General features: G+C 55.4%; 8 protein-coding genes across 14 annotated transcripts; 3 read left to right on the top strand and 5 right to left on the bottom strand.

Annotated features, from left to right (window-relative positions):
- Positions 1-2: 2 nt before the first annotated feature.
- On the bottom strand, positions 3-3,396 carry H257_05897 (hypothetical protein; the record flags this gene model as incomplete). Its single annotated transcript, XM_009830910.1, has 14 exons — positions 3-87; positions 140-228; positions 282-534; positions 629-723; positions 1,106-1,213; positions 1,269-1,622; positions 1,744-1,875; positions 2,013-2,093; positions 2,154-2,489; positions 2,572-2,625; positions 2,683-2,878; positions 2,934-3,019; positions 3,072-3,212; positions 3,256-3,396. The coding sequence occupies 14 exons, from the start codon at positions 3,394-3,396 to the stop codon at positions 3-5; spliced, it is 2,151 nt and encodes a 716-aa protein (XP_009829212.1).
- A 185-nt stretch (positions 3,397-3,581) lies between these two features.
- On the bottom strand, positions 3,582-9,893 carry H257_05898 (hypothetical protein). The gene is made up of 10 exons (XM_009830911.1): positions 9,632-9,893; positions 9,530-9,572; positions 9,285-9,452; positions 8,543-9,226; positions 7,744-8,445; positions 7,171-7,572; positions 6,270-7,088; positions 5,526-6,191; positions 5,117-5,281; positions 3,582-5,056 (listed from the first exon to the last, which is right to left on the bottom strand). The coding sequence occupies exons 1-10, from the start codon at positions 9,808-9,810 to the stop codon at positions 4,397-4,399; spliced, it is 4,488 nt and encodes a 1,495-aa protein (XP_009829213.1). The 5' UTR covers positions 9,811-9,893; the 3' UTR covers positions 3,582-4,396.
- H257_05899 (hypothetical protein) lies at positions 3,596-4,409 on the top strand. Its single transcript, XM_009830912.1, has one exon. It carries the CDS (start codon positions 3,712-3,714, stop codon positions 4,198-4,200), a length of 489 nt encoding a protein of 162 aa, XP_009829214.1. The 5' UTR covers positions 3,596-3,711; the 3' UTR covers positions 4,201-4,409.
- A 140-nt stretch (positions 9,894-10,033) lies between the features above and the next one.
- H257_05900 lies at positions 10,034-13,667 on the bottom strand. 2 transcript variants are annotated; one of them, XM_009830913.1, is made up of 14 exons: positions 13,561-13,667; positions 13,291-13,505; positions 12,874-13,177; positions 12,719-12,825; positions 12,597-12,668; positions 12,287-12,495; positions 11,985-12,239; positions 11,821-11,940; positions 11,304-11,756; positions 11,072-11,257; positions 10,771-11,010; positions 10,564-10,696; positions 10,446-10,513; positions 10,034-10,400 (listed from the first exon to the last, which is right to left on the bottom strand). In XM_009830913.1, the coding sequence occupies exons 1-14, from the start codon at positions 13,644-13,646 to the stop codon at positions 10,074-10,076; spliced, it is 2,775 nt and encodes a 924-aa protein (XP_009829215.1). In that variant the 5' UTR covers positions 13,647-13,667; the 3' UTR covers positions 10,034-10,073. The 2 variants fall into 2 exon arrangements, with proteins under 2 accessions (XP_009829215.1, XP_009829216.1); XM_009830914.1 differs by having other exon boundaries at positions 10,034-10,513.
- A 277-nt stretch (positions 13,668-13,944) lies between these two features.
- H257_05901 (hypothetical protein) lies at positions 13,945-15,164 on the top strand (the record flags this gene model as incomplete). The annotated part of the gene is made up of 5 exons (XM_009830915.1): positions 13,945-14,408; positions 14,462-14,550; positions 14,636-14,737; positions 14,820-15,044; positions 15,109-15,164. The coding sequence occupies 5 exons, from the start codon at positions 13,945-13,947 to the stop codon at positions 15,162-15,164; spliced, it is 936 nt and encodes a 311-aa protein (XP_009829217.1).
- A 229-nt stretch (positions 15,165-15,393) lies between these two features.
- H257_05902 lies at positions 15,394-19,265 on the bottom strand. 2 transcript variants are annotated; one of them, XM_009830916.1, is made up of 10 exons: positions 18,583-19,265; positions 18,404-18,499; positions 18,166-18,351; positions 17,990-18,095; positions 17,773-17,939; positions 17,397-17,711; positions 16,995-17,343; positions 16,452-16,604; positions 16,061-16,386; positions 15,394-15,990 (listed from the first exon to the last, which is right to left on the bottom strand). In XM_009830916.1, the coding sequence occupies exons 1-10, from the start codon at positions 19,183-19,185 to the stop codon at positions 15,448-15,450; spliced, it is 2,844 nt and encodes a 947-aa protein (XP_009829218.1). In that variant the 5' UTR covers positions 19,186-19,265; the 3' UTR covers positions 15,394-15,447. The 2 variants fall into 2 exon arrangements, with proteins under 2 accessions (XP_009829218.1, XP_009829219.1); XM_009830917.1 differs by having other exon boundaries at positions 15,394-16,386; positions 18,583-19,185.
- A 219-nt stretch (positions 19,266-19,484) lies between these two features.
- H257_05903 (hypothetical protein) lies at positions 19,485-23,306 on the top strand. Of its 4 annotated transcripts, XM_009830918.1 has the most exons (9): positions 19,485-20,194; positions 20,245-20,340; positions 20,394-20,582; positions 20,644-20,752; positions 20,813-21,276; positions 21,386-21,875; positions 21,937-22,280; positions 22,385-22,477; positions 22,673-23,306. In XM_009830918.1, the coding sequence occupies exons 1-9, from the start codon at positions 19,541-19,543 to the stop codon at positions 23,261-23,263; spliced, it is 3,030 nt and encodes a 1,009-aa protein (XP_009829220.1). In that variant the 5' UTR covers positions 19,485-19,540; the 3' UTR covers positions 23,264-23,306. The 4 variants fall into 4 exon arrangements, with proteins under 4 accessions (XP_009829220.1, XP_009829223.1, XP_009829221.1 ...); XM_009830921.1 differs by having other exon boundaries at positions 21,386-22,280; XM_009830919.1 differs by having other exon boundaries at positions 21,937-22,477.
- Positions 23,307-23,774: 468 nt separating this feature from the next.
- Positions 23,775-25,548, bottom strand: H257_05904. Of its 2 annotated transcripts, XM_009830922.1 has the most exons (8): positions 25,218-25,548; positions 25,039-25,152; positions 24,716-24,979; positions 24,567-24,662; positions 24,414-24,520; positions 24,118-24,359; positions 23,986-24,050; positions 23,775-23,929 (listed from the first exon to the last, which is right to left on the bottom strand). In XM_009830922.1, the coding sequence occupies exons 1-8, from the start codon at positions 25,521-25,523 to the stop codon at positions 23,876-23,878; spliced, it is 1,248 nt and encodes a 415-aa protein (XP_009829224.1). In that variant the 5' UTR covers positions 25,524-25,548; the 3' UTR covers positions 23,775-23,875. The 2 variants fall into 2 exon arrangements, with proteins under 2 accessions (XP_009829224.1, XP_009829225.1); XM_009830923.1 differs by having other exon boundaries at positions 23,986-24,359.
- Between the last annotated feature and the right edge of the window lie 23 nt (positions 25,549-25,571).

Genomic DNA, 25,571 nt, shown 5'->3' on the forward strand with positions numbered 1-25,571 from the left:
GGCTACACGTCGTTGGAGGCTACATCTTGACGCATGCGCTGGTACGATGCAAACTGGGTGATGTCCACGCCAAAGTCGGAAGCAATCCTTTCCATTCAACCAACGGTCAATGGGCTATCATCCTTGTGACAATGCTTACCTCGCGAGCTCTTGCATGTCCAGAAACAACTGCCGCCGCATCTTGTCCGTGTCCGAGACGGCGTCATCCACCAATGCAGACGACGTTTGCTAGATTACCATCCACTTGTCATAGTATGATGCCTTGGTAATAACACATGTACCATCATCAGGCGCTGGTTCTTGCGGCTTTTCAGCGACTCCTCCAATTCCGTGGCCGACTTGAGCAGATCCAACGCCGCCGACGCGTACGAGTCCATCGTGGTCGAGAGCACGTCCGACGCCAGCGGATGCGTCCCCACGTCCTCGCGCCACTTGGCCAGAAACTCGTCCAACGGCCGGGTCACCGTCGCCACGTACGTCGACGGCGTCGTGGGCATGGGTTTGTTGGTCATTTGATACTGGCCTTTGATCGTTCTAGACAAACGCCCTTGTCATGGTATCCGCTTTGTGTTACTAGTATTACTATCCAACATGCGACTACATACTAGTAGTATGTACATATACATACCTCACCGCCGGCAACACCTTTTTGCACTCGTCCGACACCAGCACGGCCACAGTGTCCCAGCATGACCGCTCCATGCGCGCCAATTCGAAAACGTGCTAACTCCCATATGAGAATATTCGAAAAAGTGGTCAAAATATATTCTAAAAATAATATTTTCATATGTAGTACTAATAGTACCAGTTTTCGAAAAGTGGTCAAAATATATTTTAAAAATAATATTTTCATATGTAGTACTAATAGTACCAGGTTCGAAAAGTGGTCAAAATATTTAAAAATAATATTTTCACGTAGTATTAATACCAGAAGCAGGTAATAGTCGTCCCATTCGATTAAATTGGTCATGTATGGAGATAGAATATATTTCATTGTCATTTTTGCATATCGATTCTCTCAATCACGTTAGCTACTCAAACTACTATAGCATGGATAACCATACTAATCTAAAGTGTGGTTATAGTATACTACTACCTACTGTACCTCTTCCACCAATTTCAATGCAAACTCGTTGGCGTCGTGGTCTTCGTCAGCTGATATGGCCTCAAGCGGCACTCGCGACGCTAGCACCCGCACCAAGTCGCGCGTCACCTGAGCGACATTACATTCCGATGGATGATTCTACATACACCCTAGTTGTACATACATGCATCCCGAGGCGGTGCAGGTCACTGCCCAGACAATAGACATCGTCGCAGCTCGTGAGTCCTGGGTGGTGGACGTCCGCGAACAAGGTGGCGGTGGTCTTGGAAGCATTGGCGACCAGCGCCACCGCCGACTCGAGCGGGTCCCGCCAGTACGCCATGTACTGCGACAGCACCGTGAGCGAATACCTCGCCGATGCAGCGACGAGTGGCGCCAGCACGACGCCGTCCGCCCACGTCTTGACGAGTACGTGCCACGTCGCCGTCGTCACTGGAAACGCAAACGTCGAGTCCACCACGGGCCGCGGCGTCGCTTTGCTTGCGGCCAACACTTGATTGAGTTCATTTTGACGCAACTACGTATCGCCATTCGCGGGTAACAAGGGCGACCATCCAATGCGACCAATATGTATGATGGACAGATGGAATGTGTAGGTCCAGAGAGATGGATGTGAAAATAGAGCGTACAGTACCTACCTGCATGTACACGACAAGGTTCCACGAGTCGCGGAACGGCTGGACGTGGGTCGAGCGGAAGCGAAGGGCGGCACCGGGCGACAGACACAGCTGCTCCAGCGAAGCCACGAACGACATGGACGTGGTAAAGTTCTACGCAAATACATGCACGTACCACGATTAAGCCGACCGATTTCGATCGATCATGGAGGAAGAGCAGATGATTGAGACATGGTAAATGCTCAACTAGTCATATAATAAAGAGAGTAGACGGGGATACATGGACGGACGTGATGGAATCGATCCGGGTTGGCTGGCGTAAACACTTCGCCCAGCTTACTGCGCATCGTGTCGAGCACGGGCGTCCATACCTACCTAATATTAGTCCATCCATCCATTCCCACCTACCTCCTTTGGCATGGTGGACGTACACTTTGGCCCAATAGATCGACGCTGTTGGTCGCGTCGCCGCCCTGACACACGGCCAGCGCAAGCACCCCCCCCAGCGTCCGCTCGACGAACGTCAGCACGCTCGCGTACATTCCCGACAGGCCTTCGCAGGACCCGCGGTGCTTTCCATCGAGTCGTCCCCGCGTCATTGTCTCGTCTAGGAAGGGTTGCATGACCAGGCGCGCCACCATGGACTCGGCCGTGGACGCGTCCTCCAGCAGCACGTACGCCCGGAGGAGGTGGGAGACGTTGGCAGTGTTGATCGTGTGTTCCCGCGCGTAAAAGCTGTCGGGCACGATCTCTGTCGCGAGTTCCGCCTATCGACATATGCAAGCCATGGCATGAAGGCGACAAGGCCGAGGGATTGTGTGACGAAATGGAGTGTCCAAGGGTTACTACCTCCAGACGGTGGTGCAGCGTGCGTTCGACATGGGCTAGTCGAGGCTCCTCGGCCTACAATTGCATGCAATCCTGGAGCTAAATGATCGGATGAATGGCCACAATACGTACCAAGATTGAAGGAATGTCCAGTCCTTGGGCGAGGAGGCTGCCGAGTTCGAGGACGAGTCGCGCGGAACGCTCTAGCCGGATGGATTGCTCGGTCGAGGTGAACATGGCAGAAGCAGCATCACATGCATCTGACGTGGTGTTTCCAGCTGGCGTAATGCCAAGCAGCGACTCGACTGCGTGGAACTTTTCGGCAATTCTACAATGCTATCGGTGAATGTTGGGAAGGATGCACTCGGGCGACAGGTACGTACGTGATGCTCAGCTGAAGATTGGCCTTTTGGGTCTGCAGCTCGGTCAACTCTGCCACGTGCACCTCTGCTTTTTGCACGAGTGCATGCTACCACAACAAGCAGCCTCATCAGGAGTGTTGGAGATGCGACGGAACAAACCGCAGCGGTTTTCACAGCATGGACACGTTCTAGGATCTGAAGCAACGGACTTCGTAAGGACAATACAGCGCTGTTCACGCCTTTGAGCTTGACGGACAATTGCAGGAACTCAGCGTAGTCTTTGTCGATGATCGCGACGAGCTACTGTTGCGTCACGAAGGGTACAGCGAATCATGGTACGTACCTGGTTCTCCAGAGACTGCATGAGCTTCTCCAGGTCGTGGTGCACTTGCACAATGGGGCTGCGACTTTGGCATTCCTCCAAGAACGTCGCAGCATGGAAGTCATCCGCCTCGAACGCCGCTTCCTCAAAGCAGTACCCCATCGTTGCTTTTTTATTTGGCATCTCACCTCAGTCAAGTTATCCGGTATCACATCCGGATACGCTATATTTGCAATAGAACATTGTAGTAATACTAGCTGACTCCTACTAGTACTCTGGCATGAAATTTCTAGAATGGAAGATCCGGATAACGTTACATCATTCTAATCTCCGGATTTCACATTATTGCCACTTGGCATTTCATTTTTCGCCGAGTAAGGAGCGGCCGTCTTCGCCTCTTCAGCGAACTTTTCCGCCCTCTGGATCCGTCGGTCACACCCATAGCTGAACATTCCTCTTCAAGCACACAAGTGACCTATGAGTTCCGACGAGTCCACGACGACCGCTGCTCCGATCTCGGCGCTGCACTCGAATATCCGCGATAAGGGCACCAACGCATACTACTACGCGCACAAGAAACGTTCGGGTGCCGACGACCATCAATGGGATGGCCAGTGTGCTCCTCGATTGATTGCCACATCTGAGAGTTCAATTGCAGTGTCCACAGACCGCCCCATCACCGCCTACGCGTGGTCGGACGGCAAGAAAAGCGCGACTGTATACATCGACGTGCCGGCGATCGGTACCCACCCCGATGATTTGATCACGTTGGACTGGTCAGCACGGTCGGTGGACGTGCGCATCCGCGAATTCGATCCATCGGGCGCTGACCTCGTGTTCAAGATCAAATACTTGTACGAAGAGGTGATGGCGGTGACGTTGAAGAAAAAGGACGACAAGCTCGTGTTGCGGCTGACCAAGGCCAAGGAGCTTACATGGTACACTTTGAAGAAAGATCACCCTTGATTCCGTCTCGTATGCTCTTCAACGAACGTCCCGTCGTCATCTCTCACGACTCCAACGTCCTTGCTTGGCTCCCGCTCAAACTAAACACATACTGTACACTTACTAGCTCAACCACGAGCCCCCTTCTTCATACTTATCTAGGCAAGGAATCTATTGCATGTCATCTGTTGTATACCACGAGTCTTTGGGCGTATGTCTATGCCTTGTACACTTGTTCTGTGAACGACGGCACGGGCATAAAGTACGTCTGTTCGAGCGCATCCACAAATCGCTTGGCATATTGTTTGGGCTGGACGACCGTGGGCGCCGCCTGGCCAGCGATCATGGTCACGCTTTTGCCCACGCTCTCCATGCGCTTGAGAAAGTCAAAGTGCCGCAGGTAGTCGATGATACCGACGAGGAGCACGCGGTTGGTCGTCACGTCGTGGTTGGTACCGTCGTGGTCGTCGACGTTAACCGGGACCTCGGGCGCGTACCCAATCACGAGCGAGTAGTCCATGATGTTGTTGTCACTGAGAAACTGCACGTCGTTCCGGATGGCTTCGACGAGCTTATCGTACGATCGACAGTGCAGCGGGCACGGGAGGCCGAGGTGCCGCTCGAGAAAGTTGCCGTCGAGGAGCACGTCGTGGGGCGGGTCCAGGTACCGGTTGCGCGTGCTGCCCTTCAAGTCGTACACGTGGTCGATTTGGGTCGTGGCTTTGGAAAACACGTTTTCCATCACGACCAAGTGCTCGGTCCACCGCTTCGTCGTGACCGTAAACACCCCCACGAGTTTGCTCAAGACGCTGTCCACCCCGTCAAAGTGCACTTTTGCAATGTATGCAAAGTACGACACGGCCGACGCTAGAAAGCTCTACACGACAACGATGTCACATATAGACGCTTCTGGAACGTTGTCACAAGTAGTTTGTACCTGTAGCTCCACTTGGCTAATGTACTTGATCACAAACCGATCGTCGGCCGTACGGAAAAACGTCGCGCCCGACTTGCCCCCCTTGGCACTCCAGTGCTCACTCGTAGCCAACGACTTGATAAAGTCCACCGTATCGCCGTAGAACAACGTGCGCAGTGCTTCAAACTATACAAGAGTATAAAACGTCATGATGGAGTATAAAACGTGTCATGGTGGAAAATAAAACGTGTCATGGTGGAGTATATAACGTGTCATGGTGGATGTATATAACGTGTCATGGTGGAGTATATAACGTGTGTCATGGTGGAGTATATAACGTGTCAAGGTGAAGTATATAACGTGTCAAGGTGAAGTATAAAACGTGTGATGATGGAGTATATAACGTGTCATGATGGATGTATTATAGTACCTGAACGGCATAGTGCACTTGGCACATAAAGTCAACGTCACTGGCCGCAAACTTGAGCTTCACGGTGGTGTCGACGGCCGACTTCAATCGATCCTCCACGCCCGCCTGGTGCTGCCACGTCACGGAACTTTGCGGGGCGATCCCTCCTTGGACGGCAACTTCGGCCGCGTACTCTGTCGAGTTGAGCGCGTACGCCACGTATGAGAAGCGCAGGTGGTCGTATACAAACACGACGCGGTGGTGGGCCCCCGCCGGAAGAAACGGATGGCCCCCCGCGAACGCCTCGGGCACGTCGTGGTGCCGATCGGCCATCGGTTCATCCTTCTTGTCCCCGAGGAGGATCGCCCCCAACGAGTTGCTCAGGGCTGTGGTCCACGACACCGGCGACTCAGCGCCCATCGTCGGCTCCTTGACAGTGATGGAAAGTGGAGGCAGTTCAAGTTCGGCTTCGAGTGTCGACACGCCGCCTTCCAGCTCGCCGACCACCGACGGCACTCTGGCGGGGGTTGGCACCGGTCCTTCCACCTCTCCGTTCATGCTCGTCGTGGCATCGGACGTGTCCTCGGGCGTCGCGTTGGCCGACATCGTAGCAGTGATCTTGTGCAACATCGTCGACCATTCGCAACACGAGTGGTAGAACGCCCGGCGCACCGAGTTGGCATCCACCTACATACACCACCGTCCGTGCAGCAATGTCGTAAAAACGATATCTCACTTTTGGAAAATGATATATATCATCCCTACCACAAACGTAGCGCCGCCCGACTCGGCCAAAACTTCGCCTAGCCCTTCCAACAAGGTCAAGTCGGCCAAGTACCCCGTCTGCGACGTCCGCACGAGCAGCTCCAAGCACATGACGTCTCGAGAAGCGGCGGCGGCTGGCAGCGCCTTGATCTTGCGGAGAAGCGCCGCGAAATGGTCGGCCACGGCGGCCTTGAGCGCCGTCGCTTGCTGGCGCTGGTGGTCGACATACCACCGCTGGTCAAAGTGCAAACAATTGTCGTGCTGGATGTACCACGGTTCGTGCTGCATGTATTCGACGCGAATCGCCCGTTTCCCACACTTAAAGTAGAGCAGGTGCTGGGTTTGTCCGTCGTGGGGACAGCCCACGTCGTCCTCCGTGGGGGCTCCGACCGCGTCATTCCCTTCGACAGGTGCCGCTTCGGCCGCCGGAGAAGTCGACGAGCCCACTCGAGGACGAAGTAGGCACGACGTCGCTTGCGGCCCCGGGACTCTGAAAATGGTCTCCAAGAATCGGGCAAATGAAAACTTGAGCGTCGACACGGGCAGCAACCGCGGCGGGGTGACCATCCTGGAGCATTCGAGGCAATGCCGCCAAAAGAAGATGGTCGGCCCCTTTGCATCGTCGTCCACACACGTGCCGTGGGACGGCGGCGGCTGCGGTGTCGGCGGTGGTTGGGTGTCTGCGGCATGCTGCCCTTCCGTCCGCTCGATCTCGGACCGCGCCAGGTCTGGCATTCGCTCGGTCGAGATGAGCACTGTGCCGTTGAGGAAACTGTACGCTTCCAAGTGTTCGATCAACGGCACTTTGCAGTTTGGCACCTACATCCACATACATCTAAGCACACAAATAGTGTCTGCATACTCTTCCCCCCCAATATATATATATATCCACAGCACTTACCTGGCACTTGGTCGACGAGTCGATGCCTTCTTTCTGCAAATACGACCCCAACGCCTTGTCGTGCTTGGAGTAGAACGCAACTTTGTGCGGCTGCGGGCGACTGCACTGCGAGAACTTTGGCTTGTGCACTTCGTCCCGATGCTTGAGCATGTACTTGATCACTTGGACAGCCCATGCATTCTCGTTCTCGTCCAGACTTGGCACGGGGTACGCGAGGTCGCTCAAGGCTTGCGCGCGAAGCATGAGGTCATACGCTTGTGGGGCCACCTGCAGCACCAGCGCCTTGAGTGCCCGCAGCACGGCTTTGTTGGGACCTTTCAATAAGATCGTGCACCCCGCCGACGCATCGCAGCCATCCACGATCAAAATCGAATCTCGTTTCCAACCTCCCGCCTCCTTTGTCTACCATCCACACACACACACACACACATCAGCATATATATATATATATATATTCCTCTATATATATAGATATATATACATGCCAAATCGATGGGATTTCGCACATGCAAGCATTCTTGTGCATCCATGTTATGTACACAAACATGATGTAATGACATACACATTACGTACCGGGTCGACGACTTTGGTAGGGACAACCGCAAACGACCGGCACGACGTGCCGAGCACACTCGTGTCCTCTGGTCGCATGGCATCGATGGACGGCACCATGGTGGCCCGCGTGAGCCGCGCCAGCCGCTGGAGCGTCGTGCCCTTGACCTTGAGCACCAGCGCAATGTTGTGCTGCTGCAGCTGGTCCTGCGCCAGCCGCGACACGCTGTGCTCGACAAACACGACGGTCGGATTCAGCGACAGGATCTTGTCCACCAGCTGCTGCGCGTACGCGGCCTCGTCGTTGATCAGGTCCTCAAACTTGGTCAGTTTCGCCGACTCACGGTCCGTGACGATGCTGCCGCCCAGCAGCAGCACGCGCGGGTGCTCCAGCCACCGCGGCGCCTTCTTGTGGCTCACGTTCTTTCGACACACGATGCCGTGAATCACTTGGCCGTGGACCAATGAAGATGAAGTTGGTGCGGTGTCGTCGTCGGGGACTTCTGCAATCGTCTTGACGTGGAGAAGGTCTTGGTGGTTGAACATCCCGTCCACCGCGTTCCGGCTGTACGTGGCCCGCACCAGCAGCGCCGTCGTGTCTTCCACGAGGCGCTCCAGCTCCCCCAGCACCGCGCGGCGGTCGGCCGCGTCCGGCAGGAGGGTGCCCATCGTGTCTTCCAACGCCCGAGCCAGCAGCTTACGAATTTGCCGTCGACTGGCCATCTATAGAAAGTACACACATGCACTAGTTTAATCGAGGGCAAACACACACATATATATATGGCCTTCTATATGAAGTGGACAATGCGAGCGAGTGTACCTGGTGGGCTTCGAGCGGCGTCGCCGGATCGAATGGCGGCGTGTGGTCACTCAAGGGCCACTGGTGGCCATCGATTGTTCCGTCGGTAAAGCTTGGTCGCGCAGAACTCGCCTTGGACTTGGTCGACGACAGCGGCGGCGGCGAGTGGCAGCAGTCGGGGTACCGGTGGTGGTGGTACTCGTCCGGGTACCCGATGCTGCTGCTCCGTCCGCCTTCGCCGTCTTCGTCGACGATTTCAAGCATCGACGACGACGACTTGTCCAAGTGCTCTTCTGCGTCGTGGATGGCTTTGAGCGCCGACGCAAGTTCGAAACTCGGACGTCGGGACAAGTGCTGGTACAGCGAGTTAGTGCGAACGGTCGCGGCATCTGCGACGCCGTCGGACAACGTTCCGACGTCCAACTCGAGGTCAAAGCCAGCAATGTTGCCGTAATCAAACACGGTTTGGCTCACGAGTGGACTCATCAGCCCCGGCGGAAAGTCCGCGGCTACCTCCGTCACGTTCTGGTTGGTCAATGTCGTGCGCTGGTGGCACCGCTTGCAGTTGCGGACGTGGGTCTTGACGCCCTGCTCGATGGCTTCCGCCGCGTATGGACTGCACGAATGGCAAAAGATACCGCCGCACGCACGGCAGTGGTGTCGCCGCCGGAAGATGTTGAATGACTCGCCGCAGTCCGAGCACACCTACATCCTCGTGAGGACAATATATATTATATACATGCCACATGGAGGAACACACAACCTTGCAGACTTTATCAGGCATCCAGTTTTGCGTCGTCGCGGGGGGCGATGTCGCCGCCGCCGCCTTGGGGACTGTCAACGGCAAACCGGGTACTGATGGAAGGACATGGGCCGTAGGAGACGGTCGCGCGGTAGATGCAGGGTGCCGCGATCCGTCGGAGAAGAGTTCCTATGGATCGTTATGCGTTAGTGTCGTGTAGACGTACATTTACGATCATACAGCGACACAGCCGGGTATCCACGTACCTCGACATTGGACACCATGCCAGGTTGCGGGAAGCTTGTTAGCCTAGACACAAGTCAGATGCATGGAGTCGCGACAAGAAGGTTGTCGTTTCCACGATATACCGTTTCTCGGTGGGAGCTTGCTGGGCGAAGAGTGGGTTCACCACCGCATGGGCTTGGGTTGCACCGTTGGGACGCGAGGAGGCCGGTGACGCTGTCCCTTGGTTCAAGGGAACTGCGTACTTCGTCAGTTCGATTGAGACCTTGGCGTCAGCTGGTGATTCTCCATGTGAGGATGCCATGTTCGTGTCCGTGGGGAATCGGTCGGCGGACGCAGGAGTCTACGCCAACAAGCTTATCGGCACTTTTGGTAGACTAAACTGCGAGCCACAATGTGATAAGGGTAACAAGTGGAATTATCCGGATAAGTTGAAGAAATTCCACAATTACAGTAAAATAATACTACTGTATTATACATGTCGTCATTCCCCTCCACTTCCGTAATTAAATACCGTGCAAAGCCAATATCCGGATACACCTCTGTTACAAAAAACTTGATGCCTGGTCACACCATGCAAAACATGACTCGTCCCTTGAGTACGCCCGCCTTGATCCCGCCTGTGGACAGCGCCTCCTCAAACGGCATGTGGACATTGAGCTTCACGAAAGCCGCATCTAAGCTAAGCGCACACTGACCGAGGCTCATGGTGGGGCCGCGAATGTCGAGCGCAATGTGCATATGCCGCTTGGCCTGCGCGAAACATCGATGGACGACTCCTTTCTCGCGCACTGACATCCAGGGCACCCGCATATGATTCAGGTACTTGGAGCGCCCGTCCGCTGACGACCCGCCGACTAGTCCCATACGCCATGACGCGGCCAATTGATGCAGCTACGATGCACGTCGTTCGCACGCCATCCATGAGAGTTGTGTTACCTTTCGCTGCTCCGCAAAGATATCTTCCAAGGGCAATGGAAACAACGTGCATAACTCAATGTCTGCATCTACTTATCGTGTCACGAGACGCATGGGGGTCCACATGATGTCAACTTACATTGCTTCGGGTCATCCCATTTCTGCGACAGAATGTCATCGCTACTGCCGCGGCGAACGTCCGACGGCTTCTTTGTCGGCATCCATCGCAGTTGGTTGAGCACGATGATGCATTCCCGGACTCCTTGTACACCCTGCAACATATACTCACTCCATAAGCACAAATCTCATCACTAAGCCAGCATGCACAGCATGCACAACTGCTTGCCGTCATGGAGGCCCGGTCGAGCCAGTGCCGATCTCCATCGTCAGGCACTTCCAGCACCACGTCGCGCACACGGTCGTCCTCTTCCACCATGGCCGTTCCGTCCAGCGCATGCGGCGGCGGCGGCGATGGGAGCGGGAAGCGATGTGCCTTGGTCGTGATGTGAAACACACAGCTCACTGGCTTGTGGTCGGACACGTCGATGCTTTCATGGCATCGATACTCGGTGCATTCCAGGTCGCCCTATCATCAACGACAGGACGGTGTAGGACATGATGCATTCGTTGGTCGTCGAGCCTCGTACCTCGACATCCGCCAGCGAGTGATACAAGATGCGGTCAGTGTACGAAGGCACGCGGGGGCCGCCGCCGTTGGCCGCTTCCAACGAATAGGCCGACGCCACATCACATGACGTGAGCAAAGACGTATGTCGCAGGCGCCGAAACGTCGGGGGAAACGTGATCACGGCCTCGTCAAACCCGGCAAATGCCTGCGACAACATGTCATGCCATATCTCGACTCCCAATGGATGTTACCAAGCCATCCTCCATGCACATGAGCAGTTCGTCGTGCTTGAGCACGGGGGTCCAAGCCCCCACCGTCCGTCGGTGGAAGCGGGTCCGTCGATCGGGCGGTGTCGACGAGAGGTGGTGGTGGCTGGACGACACGCTGGACGGGGAGCCCGCCAACGGGAGCTGGGGCACCGGGGGGAACGACGACAAGATGGTCATCCCAGAAGAATCCGGTGGCGACTGGGCCGAAAGCCGTTGCTGGAGCGGCCACTTTTTCTGGGACAGGGCGTGTGCGACGAGGTCCACGACCTCGTGGGGGGATGCGTGGAACCGCGTGAGGCGGTAGTTGAGGTCCCCCATGACGATCGTGTGGTGGTGGAGCGACGGAAACTCGACGCCCATGGCGTCCCCACTGAGGTGGAGCGACTGCCAAATGAGCGTCGCGTCTTCGTTGCGCCGCTCCATGTTGGACTTACCCTGTCGTTCGTACGAACCGATGATATGTGACGTTATCACTTTAACTAGTGAGTCCTACTACTACCTTCGAGTCGGACGACAGGTGGCACGACACGACGGCAATCGACGTGTCCAAGTACCGAAACGCAAACCCGACGCCGCCCTTGTTGGACGTTCGAAAGTTGAGCGTCTTGCCGCAATTCACCTATTCAAGTTTAGTCACTTATATAGCCCTCGACAAACGCATACTTCGGACGTCGACGGAGTCGGCATGTAAAAGTTGCCATTGTCCACGTCCGTCTCGGGCACAAACACTGCGATCCCAATGAACCCGTGGTACCCCAACACGGTGTTCTTGGATCCGATATCGCGGCTGTACTCGGCAAACGTTGTGTGGGTGCAGCGCTCGAGGAACCCTTTGACGGCCGCGCGCAGTTCGGTCAAGTGCAAGCACTCCTGCACCCCAATCACATACACGTCGTGGCCAAGGGGAATCCACTGCGCCTATTGTAGACAGTATGCATGATGATGGGGGGGGAGAGTAGACGAACCATGTCGTCCGGGGCGTTGCCTTCGCCAAGGTTAAACGTAGTTGCAAAAACCGAGATGGTTACACCGGGCACGTCGTCCCTGATGAACGAGGTGGACAATTCGCTGCAGTTGTTGGTCATGCGAGTGCCGCTGCCTCGTGTGTCGACGCCAAAAACCAACCGGCGCACCGCTTGCACGACCCCCCCGTACACTATCGCATTCAGCAGTCCTATCAAATAGAATAGAGGCATCGTCAGTGTAGCAAGGTCTCACCATGTGGACGATGGAAGAGGTATCCAATCATAATGGTATAACGAGGAAGGTACTTGCCTTGGGAATTGTTAAACGAAATGTGCACGACAAACAGCTCGTAGATGGATTCGCCTCGAAAGAACTGAACCACTGCGCGCAACACACAAGAGTGAGGGTGGAACAGGGGGGGCAGGACGTACGTCGGTTGACAATGCACGGTCCCCACACGACGACAAAAATGCCCACATATGCCGACAACTTGCTAAAAATGAGCGACGACGCCCTCGCCGCTTCTTGGTTGTCTTGCCTACGTCGTACGTCCGTGTCACGATATAAGGATAAAGGAGCGCCGTACGATTTCTGGCGCTTGTACACGTCCAGGCCGACGAGGAAAGCCAGCGTCATGATGCCCGCGGCGGCGGCGAACACCCACGTGAAGAAAAAGTAGATGCGTGAGGTGCCGTACGCGTCCCCGATCCAGCAGTAAAACCCCGCGGGACCGTACTTGTCTGCCGCCACCAAGTACAACGACTCGACGGCCGACGGCACGAAGCTGACGACGCAAAACGTTCGAAACCACCGGTGGAGCCGTTGGTCGTCGTCGCGTCGGACAATCCAGCGGTACCACGTGAACGCCATGCACGCCAGCCACGTCACACCTGCAAAAACGAGGGGGTTCAATGCACTGTGTGTACAAGGCAAAGACGAATGGAGAACCAACAAATGAACGATTGCCAGTGTTGATGGAGGATGTGTATGTACTGTATCGCACCAGACACGCCCGCCGCGTTCATAACAAAGCCCTGGACATTGCACAGCCAAGGTCGCGTGTACCCGAGCGTTCCAAACAGCTTGAATCCTGCGTCTAGAAAATCGATGATGGACATGACGAGCACCATCTTGGCCGTGAAGTCGCGCTTGTCGTGGGTATACTGTTTCCACATGTAGCTTGTGATGATGAAGACGCAGCCCGTCATGGACAAAACGCTGCCCATGAGGCGATGTGAACGTGGAAGAACGATGGGGGGGGATGATGGTCTACCTCGTGATGACCATGAGCGTTTGAATGAACTTCTCATTTGCGTCGGTCCCTCCACCTGGTACGTCCATCATGGCTTGTCGAGGCATGTGCAGGTCGCGTCCCCACGTTGTCAAAACCCTAAGTGTTTCTGAAACCGTCACCAGTTACGCGACCTTACGAATCATACTGAAACGGTTTGATTCGTGACAATGTGGCGGGTAGTCGCACGCCCCGATTAACGAGCGTTACGACCGATTGCGCATTGACAAACGTACGTGGCCAACCGTGTGCTAGTGTGTGGATAGGACGGACGTGTTTCGGCTGGGGATGTGAACACCATCGCGACCAACCACACCAACTCCTCCTTAAGACTTCTAAAGGTCATTGTTCAATAATCTCGGGGACATGTTCGAATTGTGGGTGTGGCTCGTTGCTTCAAGTATCATTGGGGGTAGTATCTCTGCCTCGGACATTCAAGACACCGCGAATGCCACCGCCATCACCACGAATGATACGACCGTCGTGTCCAGTTTTGCCGGCGGCTTGAATGCGTCGGAATGGGAATTGACGTTTGAAGAGCACTTTGATCGCCTGGATCTGGCCAAGTGGCACGTCCATCACGACTGCTCCACCCACCGTGACTGCGCCCACAACGACGAAAAGCAAGTGTACCTCCGGGACCAAGCGTACGTCCAGAACGGCCACCTTGTCCTCGAAGCGTCCAACCTGACGCATGTTTCCGAAGCATCCGGCACGCGGCGCTACCGATCGGCCAAGCTCGACACGGCCCATTCGTTTAGCCAACGCTACGGCAAATTTGAAGCTCGCATCCAACTCCCCCGAGGCGCTGGCATGTGGCCTGCGTTCTGGTAATCACAGCGTTATACACAATATGACTATGACGTCACACGACTATATGTAGGCTCATGCCAAAGGGCGGGCGATGCTGGCCCATGGATGGCGAGATCGATATCGTTGAGTACGTGGGGCAGACCCCCCAGACGATCTACGGTAGCCAAACATTACGGCAAAGTGCAGTTGTGGCCAGTTGGTGCGAATAACAATGTGGTGGTGGTAGGCAACTACCATTTTGGAGGGGCTTGCAATGCCAACCTTCACGACGACCCCGCCGTGTGCGGCCCCACGGGGGCTTCCCAAAACGACGACTCGTTGTCATATGCGTTTCACGAGTATTCAGGTAACATTCACAGCATGCTGTATCGAACGAATGTTGCAGTGACATCTCTTCTTTCGATGGCTTTATACTACTACTACTGTAGTCGTGTGGACCCCCACGTCTATCCAATGGTTCATGGACGGCCAAGAGTTTTACCGCCTGCCTCCAAAGTCGGGATGCCGCAAGCCGGCGTCCTTCTTCCTGCCCTCCAAGCCGTTCTACATCATTTTGAACTTCGCTGTCGGGGGCACATGGCCAGGCGACCCCACTGCCGCCACAACCTTTCCCCAGCGCATGGTCGTCGACTACGTCAAAGTGTACCAACGACGTACGACAACACACACTCTCGAGTTTGAACCTATCGTTTTCATCGTGACTATTGTTTGTGACAGGGTTGGAGGCAAGCGATATTAACGTTACGGCCGAGACGATCCAATTTCCACTCTAAATAGACTGGACAAATGGCAATTGCCAAACATGCGACAATGTAAAACACACCATCACGCTGGTGGTTAATAGCGAAACCCCGCTGTATGCAGTTGCTATCATTGGACTCTGCTAGTCTCTCTCTACTTTTGTGACAGAATGAAGTGGGTGTGCAAACAAAGCACCTAAAGCTGCACTCTCACGTGAGTCGCTGCTAGCTACGCTGTCACATGTTCCATCAAATCCTACTACTCGGCACTCGCGCCATCATCGATCGATCGTTCACATGCGATAAATAACGTTAGCTAGCATATCCCTTCGGCCAACTCGTCCGTGACCGACGACCACTCCGAGTGTACATCGTTCGCAGACTTTCCGTCGTCATCGGGCAAGGTCGCCACGTCGGCGAGCGCCGCCAGACCGCGCAGGTCCTTGGGCGCCATCGCGTTGAAAGAAACCGACCACGGAGGCCCCAAGACGCGGCACAGCGCCGCGACCACGTCCGTCGTGACCCGCGACCGGTGGTGGGCGGTGAAGCCCTCCGTGGCGGCCACCGCGCAGATGTTGCGCAGGATGAACGCCACGCACGCAGTCTCGAGGTCCGTGGCGAGGCACTTGTGGGCCACGGCCCACAGGCCCATCGCGTTGTGGGCCGTGATTTCGTCGACGAGGAAGCGCTCGACGCGCTTTTGGAGCTCGGGGACGTGGTACAGCGCCGCCGCCACGAGCAGGTCGACGGCATTGTGCAAGTCGATCGCCACTTCTTCCGTGTACAAAAAGTGAATCAGAAGCGAAAACGTGTGGTTGTTGACGTCCGACACTTCGACGTGTTTTGGAAACGTCCCCAACTACACCAATATATATACAACGATTCGTATCGTTATATATATATATATACAACAACAGAGGACAGCGTACCAGACGTTTGAAAAAGGGATTCTGGACACTCAGCACCACGCGATTGGCGGCAATCTTGTGCGCGCCCACCACAAACCACACGTCGATGGCTTCCTTATCCCGGTCGTACGTTTCCCGAAGCGACGGCACGTCCACGTCGATCGTCGGGCGGTACGACGTCGGCAGCATGTGCTTGATGGCGTGCGCGACCGTCCGGTGCGCGTACTCGGAGTCGTCGTGCAGCAAATCCAAGAGCAGCGGGATCAGACCCTCGGGAATGAGCTTTAGCCACTCGGACGGGTCCAGCAAGTGCACCAAACTCAGCATCACGTTGCCCCGAAACGTGCCTACATCAGGCACATCCTTGAGTTGTCCTTTCACACACACGAGGTGTCCTCAAACGAGGTAGTACCGGACGCCGTGTCGGGGGTCACGCGCACGGACGCGATCAGCATCGTCTTGAAGTCGCGACGGGCCACGTATCCCCAAAAGTTTTTGAGCGCCAGCAAACAAACCCGCCATGCCGCAGACCCTTCCTCCATCTCGAGCATGTGCAGCACCGTGCCTGTGGTAGTCGGAATCGCAATACGTGAGATTATATATATTTATATATATATAGTGCCGAGGTAGTCGGAATCACAATACGTGAGATGATATATATATTTATTGTTAAAATCGATTCGAAACTCTGGAGCCCTCTGCAAAACAATCGAATGTGTTGCGAGAATGGATTCAAGAACGCCTGAGCCAATCAAATCACGTCATGTCGAATTTCTGCCAATCCAAACGTTTGACCCCTCCGCATTGGGCAAAACCACATACATACTAATCGTTGTATAGTATAGTTTGTACCAGCTTAAACGAGATCAAATGGATTCGAATGCTATATGGCGAAATGATAGACAAGTTCAAACATTGGGGTGAAAGGCACAATATATATATATATATATCTGACCTTCGAGCACCAGTTGGAGCGCCGTGGGCAGACGCTGGGACAGTTTGTGGAGTGCGCCGGCGGCGTTGACCGCGACAATGTCGTCGGTGGCATGCAGCGCCTGCAACAAGATGGGGATGCCGCCCCCGCGCGCGAGCAGTTCGTGGTTCTTTTGGTTTTCCATCAACGATTCCAGCACCACCACCGCTTTGCAATGAACGGCCACGTCACGATGCGGGTCGGCGAGGCCGGCCAAGAGCGCCGGGACCGCCGACAACACGCAGCCGTCGCAGAAGCGCTGCTTGTCGTCAAAGCCTTCGACCACCGCGCGGGACAGCGAGCACGCATTGCACACGATGCGGCCGCATTCCTACGCACGATCCATCGCCATGATGTACTAGTTATTACAAGAAGGATGTGTACCCGGCAGTGATGCTTGCGAAAGAGTACGCCAAAGGGAGTACCGCAGCACACACACGCCGTGACCGAGTGATCTTCGTGCCAGGGCTTAATAAGATGCCACTTGAGCAGGTCCTTGGCCGAGTCGACCACGGTGTCGTCCACGCTTCGAAACGCCGTCTGGTCGTTAAACTTGAACACGTCCAGGAGCTTGTCGTGCGAATAGGGCGACGCGGGGGGCCCCGACGACGTCGCGTCCGGTTCGGCGTACAGCGACACCCCCACTTGCCCCAGCTGGAGCGCGTACCCAAAGTTGGCCACCCAGTGGGGCAGCACCACCTATCGACGATCAGTACGCATACACACGTACTAACTTGACGAAGGCTCCACCGTCTCCTACCTGCAGGGGTAGCGCCCGCCCGCTGTTGCCGTTGCGGCTCAGAATTTGAACCATCTCGCGAAGCCACACGGTGCGGTGCACGCAAATGTACCGCCCGCGCGCGTCCATGTGTTCTAGCGCTAGCACATGCGCGGCAGCGCAGTCCCGGACGTCCGCCATGGCGAAATCTAACCAAGTATGTGTCAGCAACGCCGTGTATATCAACGAGACTTCGTACTCAGATCCACCAAGGCCGAGTAATGGCCCACGATGAGGTCGTATATGACTTGGGTACCGGGCGAAATCTTGGAATTACACAGCGATGGACCGATCAACATGCCGGGCTACGCATGCTCGTGAGGATGTAGTAGATGGAGAAGTAGATGGAGAAGTAGAAGAAAGAAAGGGCTGTACGTTGATGGTCACTAGCTCCATGGACTCGTTCTTGACGAGCTGCCAAGCCGCCTCTTCGGCCAATTTCAAGCTGAGAAAGTGAGGGTTTCGATCCAACGACGACGTGACGTTCCAGCTCAGGTCCGTCACTTGCGACTGCGCGTCCACGCTGTCCGCCATCGCCGCGATCGACGACGTGAGCACCACCTACCCCCGAAACCCCCCCGTGAGTCATGCAACAACATGTGGACCGACGTACCCGCTTCACTTTGGCGCGCACACACGCTGTGATGAAGTTGTTCATCATGGGGACGATGCAGTGCACGCGGCTGCTGATACTGTACACCCCCGGCTCCTACGCACGACACCGCATGAAGCCATGGACGACGGAATGGATGGAGGCAGGTCGTCGAAACATGGACGGATGTGAAGACGTACCTGCTTCTCGGAGAACGGGTCCCGCACGGAACAAGACGTGGGTGTGCCAGTGTGGATGACAAAATCACAGCCGTCGACGGCCAAGTCGCACGACTGCGCCGTGAGCAGCGACGTCTCGACGATGGTCAAGTGCTTCTTGGCCGACGGAAGGTCGTACAGCTTGGAGATGTCGTCGTTCTTGTTCTGGACGGTACCGCGAACTTTGTACCCCTTGACGAGCAGTTTCTCGACGATCCAAGCGGCGAGGAATCCGTCGACGCCGGTCACGCAAATGGGTTTGTGGAGGGTACCGGTCGTCGTCTTGCGAAGGTACTTGAGCCCCTTCCACACGGTGGCGTACATGCACGACATGTCCACGTGCGGGGACACATTTAGAGGCCGGGCCAATTTCTTCTTGGATCGGTCACGCCTACTGGTCGATGCGGACGTGGTGCTGGAGGCGTCAACGTCGTTGGATTTCTTGGCCGCTTTCGACCGCTTCTTCTTCTTCTTATCTATCCCACCTTCATCTATCGACGTGGAAGAGGACAGTGCTGCCTTCTTCGTCTGTGTGGTTGTCGCCGTCGCGGCAGGGTTGCCGACAACTTGAGGTCCGAACAGCATGATCTTGGACGACGCCGCCCGTTCTAGCCGAGTGAAATGCACAGCCAAAATGCATGTGTCATCCGGATACTGTCCATCGCTCCATATAAAACAAACACCTGTAAAACAAAGGAAGCGGCGTGGCGCGACAAATAAAGAACGGAAACATCCGGATAACACGGCGAGCAAAAATAGCTCAGTTGGGTGGATCTTCTCTGGTCTTGAAATAAAATTATATGGAGTTTTGTATGACCGGTAGCACCGTTTCGACCAAGTGTTTAATAAATTGCCCATACAAAGGCCAATACAAGAAAAAAGCCATCGGGTTCAACAACCTCAAAACTGCCTTCCGCATCAAGCGCATAGTGCACTTACGATGTTGTTCGGGCCACAGCATGGTGATGCTGCGTCGCCTAGCACTGCCTTCCGCGTAGAACAGAAGAAGAGAGACCAGTTTGTCGATGGGAATGGTGGCGCAACCGTAGGACGGAAGCGCCGGTCCAAGAACAACAGCTCGACATCCCCAACCACCGGCATGCCCTTTGACAGTAATAACACCATCAAGTTGGCGAGCCGGGCGAAAGACCAGCAACCCCAACGCCGAGTGCCAGGTGGAAATGGCGTCACCATTGCGGAGGAGTCCACCATGTACCTGAGCGTGTGGAACGCGCTTCAGTTCAAAGTCGTCGAATCGTCGTCCACCAATGCATCGTCCGTGACGCACCCGTACCTCCACGCGTCGCGCATGAAGATGCCGATCTGTGTGACGGGCATCGATGGGTTCCTCGGTGCATGGATTGTGACGGAGCTGCTCCAACGCGGCTACAAAGTTCGCGGGACGGTGCAGAGTCGAAACGACGACGTGAGTCGGCTCGTCGACTTGCCCCGTGCGTCGACGCAGTTGATGGTCGTGGAAACGTCGCTGTTGACACCGGAATCGTGCGATCTTGCGGTGGAAGGATGCGAATATGTGATCCACACGGGCACGCCGTCGTCGTGCGCGGTGCGGGACCCCCTGTCCGAAGCCAAGGTAGTCCGTGCATCACCCTGCCATGTGTCTTCATGCTGTCTGTCTTGTAGGAGCCTGGCGTGCACCCAGTGAGCAGCCGCATGCACTGCATCGTCCCTGTCATGACCAACTTTATCAAGGCGTGCGTTCGAGCGCGCATCAAAAAGGTACGTACGTACCCTCGTCCCGAGGACGACTAGTCATCCTGTTGACTTCGTAGATCGTGCTGTCGTCGTCGGTGGCGGCGCTGAGCGACCACGTGGACGCGAGTGACGTGGTGAACGATCTGTGCTGGAACATGGTGTCTTCGATGGAGCGCAATCCGCACTTTTTGGGGCTCAAGCTAGCTGAAGAGAAGGCGTGGCAGCTCGTGGAGCAAGAGCCCAAGCTCAACATGGTCACGATCTGTGTACGTCCGACCCCCCCCCCTCTCTCTCTCTTGACTGTCGCTTGAGCTACGCTCTGCCTAGTCTGGCGCGTTGATGGGGCCGTCCGTGTGCACCCCCCGCACTATTCCCAGCGGCAACCAAATCGTATACGACTTGATCACTGGCCACTACAATGCTATTGTGGATTTGAGTACGTCATATACATACCCCCCCCATTTTTCCCTCGGTATAGTGACATTTGTGGCACTAGATTGGGCTTTGACAGACGTCCGTGACTGCGCGCTGGCCCACGTGTTGGCGCTGGAGCACCCAGACGCCCGAGGCCGATACATTTGTGTGAATCGAACCGTGTGGCTGCGGGAGATTGTCGACATGTTGCGCTCGAACGGGTACTCTGGGCGGGCGCTGCCGTTCCAAGTGGGGCTGCCCAACTGGGTCGCGAGGCTGTCGTCGTTTGCGCTGCAGTTAGGTCAAGTAGGCGTGTCGCTGTACGGGGACGACGCTGACGCCACGAAGCCGTCTCCGTACTTGAGCGACCGCCTCGTGGACGTGCTGGGGCTGTCGTTCCGCGACGTGAAGACCACCGTCGTCGACAGCGCCGGCGACTTGCTCCAGTGGAAGTTTATCAAGCCATGGGGGGAGGACCGCGAGGCCACGATGTGTGCGTGCTGCGACGCGCCATTCAACTTTTTGCGTCGGCGGCACCACTGCCGGGTACGCACGCCCCCCCGTGTTGGCCTCGTATCGTAACGGGTTCCTTTTGGCTCGATATATTTTTATTGATTTTGCATCTGTTTTGAATGACAATGGTGGCGCCGCGTAGGAATGCGGGGTCGTCGTGTGCGGCGACTGCTCCCAGTCGAGGGCGGTGGTCCAGGGCCTCGAACATCCCGCGCGGCTGTGCGACGCATGTGTCCAGAGCTCGATCCCGGCCCTGCTGGAGCTCATGCATGCCCCCATGACGTGCCACAAGGCGATCAAAGCGCTCGAATCGCTCATGGTGAACCCATCCAACCACGAGCTGATCACGCGGTGCAGCGGCGTGCCCATCCTTCTCAAGGCTCTGCACGAACAAGACGACGAGATTTCGTTTCATGCGGCTGGGACGCTCCTGGCGCTGAGCGAGGACACGGCCAGCGCGCTGCAAATGGTGCTGGAGGGGGCGGTGCTGCACATGCTCGAGATGGACCAAACGACGGACACGTGGCGGGTGTGCTTGTCGGCGCTGCGAAACATTTGGAAGCAACTGAACCGCGACGACTTTCGCCAGATGCTGCACTCGGTGTCCCGCGTGTCTGCGGACGCTGCCGACGGTAATCACGCTTTGTATATATATATATATATATATATATATATAGGTGGTTTGATATGTAGGCCCGCTCAAGGCCAACATTTTGATTACGTTTGTGCACATGATGGAGCCGCGGGAAGTGACGAGTCTGCTCAAGGAAGGGCTTCTGGACGTGCTATTTGTCATGCTCAAGAGCGCCCATGCGTTCGACCGATGCGCCGCCGCTCACGCCGTCCTCCGCGTGATCCCCGTCGACTACGACCCCCCGACCGAGATCCAAGTGCCGCCGTACACGGTGGACGACCACGAGGAGCTGCTGACGCTGTCGACGCTGTCGGACATCCAGTTCCTCGTCAAGGGGCACATTGCCCCCATCAACGCGCACAAGATTGTGCTGTTTGTGCGCAACGCGTACTTTAAGAACATGGTATTGCATCTCGATATTTATTTGCCAGTGATTGAACGCTGAGCATTCGATATATATATATATATTACCATTCCTATATATATTTCTAACAACTTGTTTGGTAGTTTGGGTCGTCAGCGTCGGCCACCCCCACGAAGCGCGTGATTGAGATCGACAATTGCACGTATAACGTGTTTTCCATGATCTTGCGCTTTCTCGTACGTGACATTTTGCCGCCCTTGAAACATCACTTTGCTCTAGTTATGATATATATATATATTTGTGTTTATATATCTATTCAAATCTTTCTACCATTGATATGATATAATATTCCTATTAAACGGTTCCTACCACCGTGTCGATATATATATATATACCCGAGACCTCACTGGGCATTTGTCGTGTATGTATAGTACACTGGTAAACTCGTGATTGACGACGTGTCGGCCCAAGATTTGCTGCGGGCAGCCGCGTTCTACCAAGTGGTGGAGCTGCGGGTGCGCATTGAAAAGTTTTTAGCCGACCGCATCGCCGTCTGCAACGTGGTGGAGCTGCTCTGCCTCTCGAACGAGTGCAACGCTGACGGCCTCCGTCGGGCATGCCTGCCGTTCCTCATGCTCAACATCCACGCCGTGGTCAAGCTGCCGTCGTTCGCGGCGCATCGCGAATGGGCCGGCCAGGAGATTCTGCTGGCGCTGGCCCTCGAGCTCGGGGACGACTGGTACGCCGCGTACCAGACGATGGTTACCCACCCGCGCCACCAACCTGCGATGGCGTCCAGTCTGCAGAACCTGACGAGTCATTCGTCGTCGAGCCACCACCACCACCACCCGCCGCTGTCGTTTTCTAGCTACCCTCCGCCGTCTTCGTCGTTGCTGCCGCGTCAGACGGTGGTGTCGCCCCTGCCGTCGAGACGGTTGATACCGCCGCCGTCGCCGCTGGGGAAAGCAAGCCAACGGGGCCGGTTGTTGTCGGAAGAGAGTTTGGCCGAGGGCATTTGCTGATCTTTTTAAATTTTTAATCCTACGTAGTACACGTTTTCACACATTCAACGGTACACATTTGTACACTTCAAAGGACAACTTTGGAAATCATCGTAGTAGTACTGCGCAATCGCATCTACTACTGTATGTACTAAGTACTACCAGTATTAATAGTACTAGTGCACTTACTACGTAGAGTACTTGCATACATATTAAGTACTCATTCGTAGCACTTTACGTACTTACTATAAAGTACTCATTCCAAATATCTATGGCCAAGTGGAAGAACCACGTTTTATACTTTAACGCAGTGTTAACCTTGAAGTGCGGTGGTTTAACAAGCCCCCGAAATTTCCTTTCCGGCAGGAACGAACCGCCAAATGATCCCCGGACCTGCGATATGTAATATTCAACTAAGTTTAAGAGGTATCTTTCCCATTCGTTCTTTTTACCCAATCATAAGGCAACCTGCAGTATGTGTAGCCAATAGCAGTTGTTGGCAATTTGAAGAATTCCCCAAAAAAGTTGCAAATTTGGGCGAAAAGCACAAGTCTATTGTCACCTTTGTAGAAATCGACTAGCAACGAACCATGTTAACGTCGTCCGTTCCGAACGCGTCGGATATACAACAGTCTACGAGTAGCGGGATTGCAAATCCGTAAAGAAAGTCGACGTCATGCTCTTGAGCTAGAGTGCCACGTCACGAGTTGGCTCGATATAGAGTTCTTCGTAACTATAAATACCTGTTGCGCCTTTTCTGACACTTGGGACTTGAGCTGCTCCAGCTGGTACGCTGCTTGGTCACTCGCTACCATCCATCCACCGCATGCGTATTGTCATGGATAATTCTAATCTCATCGTCCATATATATATACCTTCCGACGACGCCGACCGCGCCCGGCCGTCGCCGTAGTACATGTCACTCGAGATGGACTGCGACCCGGAGAACTGGCGGATCTTGTCGTGGTCGACGGACCCGTGCTCGGCGGCAAAAAAGTTGTCGGACGAAATGCTCTTCGAGTTCTTGTACTTGTTGAGCGACTCCGTGGACGTCGCCGTGGTGTGCTGCTGCTGCTGGACGCTTGCGTGTTGGCTGAACGACCGACCGAGTGCCTCTCTGCGACACTGTTAGAGATAGATCCAACAAACGTCTAAAGCTGTGACAACGTACTCGTCGGCTTGCTGCATGGCACGGGCGAGCGCTTCGTCGTCGTCGATTTGCTTGGACAAATTCGACGACGGAGCTGCTGCGGCAGCCGCCACCGCCGGCTTGGCGTTCTAGATCCACAACACGTGGGACGCCAGCATCGACGCAAGTGTGTACCTCAAACGGAATACTGTCAAAGTCGTCAAAGTTCGACTTGACTTTGGTCGCGCCGAGCCGCGTCGCCTTCCTGGCGCCTCCAGCCCCCCCTGCTTTCTACATCATGAACCAAAACCACCTTAGCCTCGCTCGAGGATGGCGGCACGTACGCGACTGGACAGCTTGGACGTGATGGTCGACCCCCCGCCGAGACCGCCAGCGGCAGAGGACGATGGACCAGATGAGTCCCCGCCAAGTGTGACCGTCGGACGGATTTGAAGCTGGCCCGGGGCGGCGGGGGGCGCGATCGTGTCCGGCACCGACACGGCCGCCGCCACCGAGCGCGCCGTGTACGCGTTGGCGATCGTGGGCACCTCCCCCGTGCCGACCAGCTTGGCCAAGTTGTCCAGCCCAAACTCGTCAGTGGGTTTGCCCTACCCACAAAGATCTATGAGTTTCCATCGATGATGAATCGGTTTGGAGGGCTCTCGACCTTGGTCGCGGTGGCTGCGGCGAATGGGGACGAGTCAAACTTGGCGGCCTGCACTTTCTTCGATAGTTGCGCTTTGTACAGCGTGGCCGCTTTGGACTTGTACTTTTCGTCGATCTAGCCAGGACCGTGGTAGGGTCGAGAAACAGCTACATGTAACGAAGAGGTTGGTGTGTATGTACATTCATCATGTCGGACACGCCATGCTGCTTGAAGAACTTGCGCGCTTCGCTGTTCCCCCCCAGCTGCATCAACAGCAACTGCTCTTCCGTCCACTCGTCCATGTCTGTGGACCGCACGAAAGACACATGCACCCCCATGCGCCGATGGTATCCCGAACAATCCAAACACATGAACGTGCCAAAGGATACCGTCGCCCACATGGGACTTCGCCGCTCGCAGTCAAAGCACATCTTGTTCGCCGCGACACTTCGCTGCGCATGGAAGAAGTTGTCGCGGATCTCATGCGTCACGTAAGTCGCCGCCATATTGCTTGCCGTTGTGTTTTTTTTTGCTGAATTTCACATGCACAGAAC

This window comes from Aphanomyces astaci (assembly GCF_000520075.1).
Source record: "Aphanomyces astaci strain APO3 unplaced genomic scaffold supercont1.11, whole genome shotgun sequence".
Taxonomy (NCBI): domain Eukaryota; phylum Oomycota; class Saprolegniomycetes; order Saprolegniales; family Verrucalvaceae; genus Aphanomyces; species Aphanomyces astaci.

What these genes read in the sequence shown, in the direction of transcription:
- H257_05904 (XM_009830922.1), bottom strand. Translation starts at nt 25,523, where the DNA reads ATGGCGGCGACTTACGTGACGCATGAGATCCGCGACAACTTCTTCCAT. An exon ending in TTGACAGTATTCCGTTTGAG is followed by an intron (nt 24,521 to 24,566) that starts GTACACACTTGC and finishes TTGTGGATCTAG; the next exon opens with AACGCCAAGCCGGCGGTGGC. An exon ending in GCCATGCAGCAAGCCGACGA is followed by an intron (nt 24,360 to 24,413) that starts GTACGTTGTCAC and finishes ACAGTGTCGCAG; the next exon opens with AGAGGCACTCGGTCGGTCGT.
- H257_05900 (XM_009830913.1), bottom strand. Translation starts at nt 13,646, where the DNA reads ATGCCTCGACAAGCCATGATGGACGTACCAGGTGGAGGGACCGACGCA. An exon ending in CGACTCCGTCGACGTCCGAA is followed by an intron (nt 11,941 to 11,984) that starts GTATGCGTTTGT and finishes AAACTTGAATAG; the next exon opens with GTGAATTGCGGCAAGACGCT. An exon ending in TCGACCGGGCCTCCATGACG is followed by an intron (nt 10,697 to 10,770) that starts GCAAGCAGTTGT and finishes TATATGTTGCAG; the next exon opens with GGTGTACAAGGAGTCCGGGA.
- H257_05899 (XM_009830912.1), top strand. Translation starts at nt 3,712, where the DNA reads ATGAGTTCCGACGAGTCCACGACGACCGCTGCTCCGATCTCGGCGCTG.
- H257_05902 (XM_009830916.1), bottom strand. Translation starts at nt 19,185, where the DNA reads ATGCTGTTCGGACCTCAAGTTGTCGGCAACCCTGCCGCGACGGCGACA. An exon ending in TTCGCAAGCATCACTGCCGG is followed by an intron (nt 17,344 to 17,396) that starts GTACACATCCTT and finishes GATCGTGCGTAG; the next exon opens with GAATGCGGCCGCATCGTGTG. An exon ending in GACCCCCGACACGGCGTCCG is followed by an intron (nt 16,387 to 16,451) that starts GTACTACCTCGT and finishes TGCCTGATGTAG; the next exon opens with GCACGTTTCGGGGCAACGTG.
- H257_05898 (XM_009830911.1), bottom strand. Translation starts at nt 9,810, where the DNA reads ATGGCATCCTCACATGGAGAATCACCAGCTGACGCCAAGGTCTCAATC. An exon ending in CAAGCTCCCACCGAGAAACG is followed by an intron (nt 9,573 to 9,631) that starts GTATATCGTGGA and finishes ACTTGTGTCTAG; the next exon opens with GCTAACAAGCTTCCCGCAAC. An exon ending in ACTCGTCGACCAAGTGCCAG is followed by an intron (nt 7,089 to 7,170) that starts GTAAGTGCTGTG and finishes ATGTGGATGTAG; the next exon opens with GTGCCAAACTGCAAAGTGCC.
- H257_05903 (XM_009830918.1), top strand. Translation starts at nt 19,541, where the DNA reads ATGTTGTTCGGGCCACAGCATGGTGATGCTGCGTCGCCTAGCACTGCC. An exon ending in TTCGAGCGCGCATCAAAAAG is followed by an intron (nt 20,341 to 20,393) that starts GTACGTACGTAC and finishes TTGACTTCGTAG; the next exon opens with ATCGTGCTGTCGTCGTCGGT. An exon ending in TCAACATGGTCACGATCTGT is followed by an intron (nt 20,583 to 20,643) that starts GTACGTCCGACC and finishes CGCTCTGCCTAG; the next exon opens with TCTGGCGCGTTGATGGGGCC.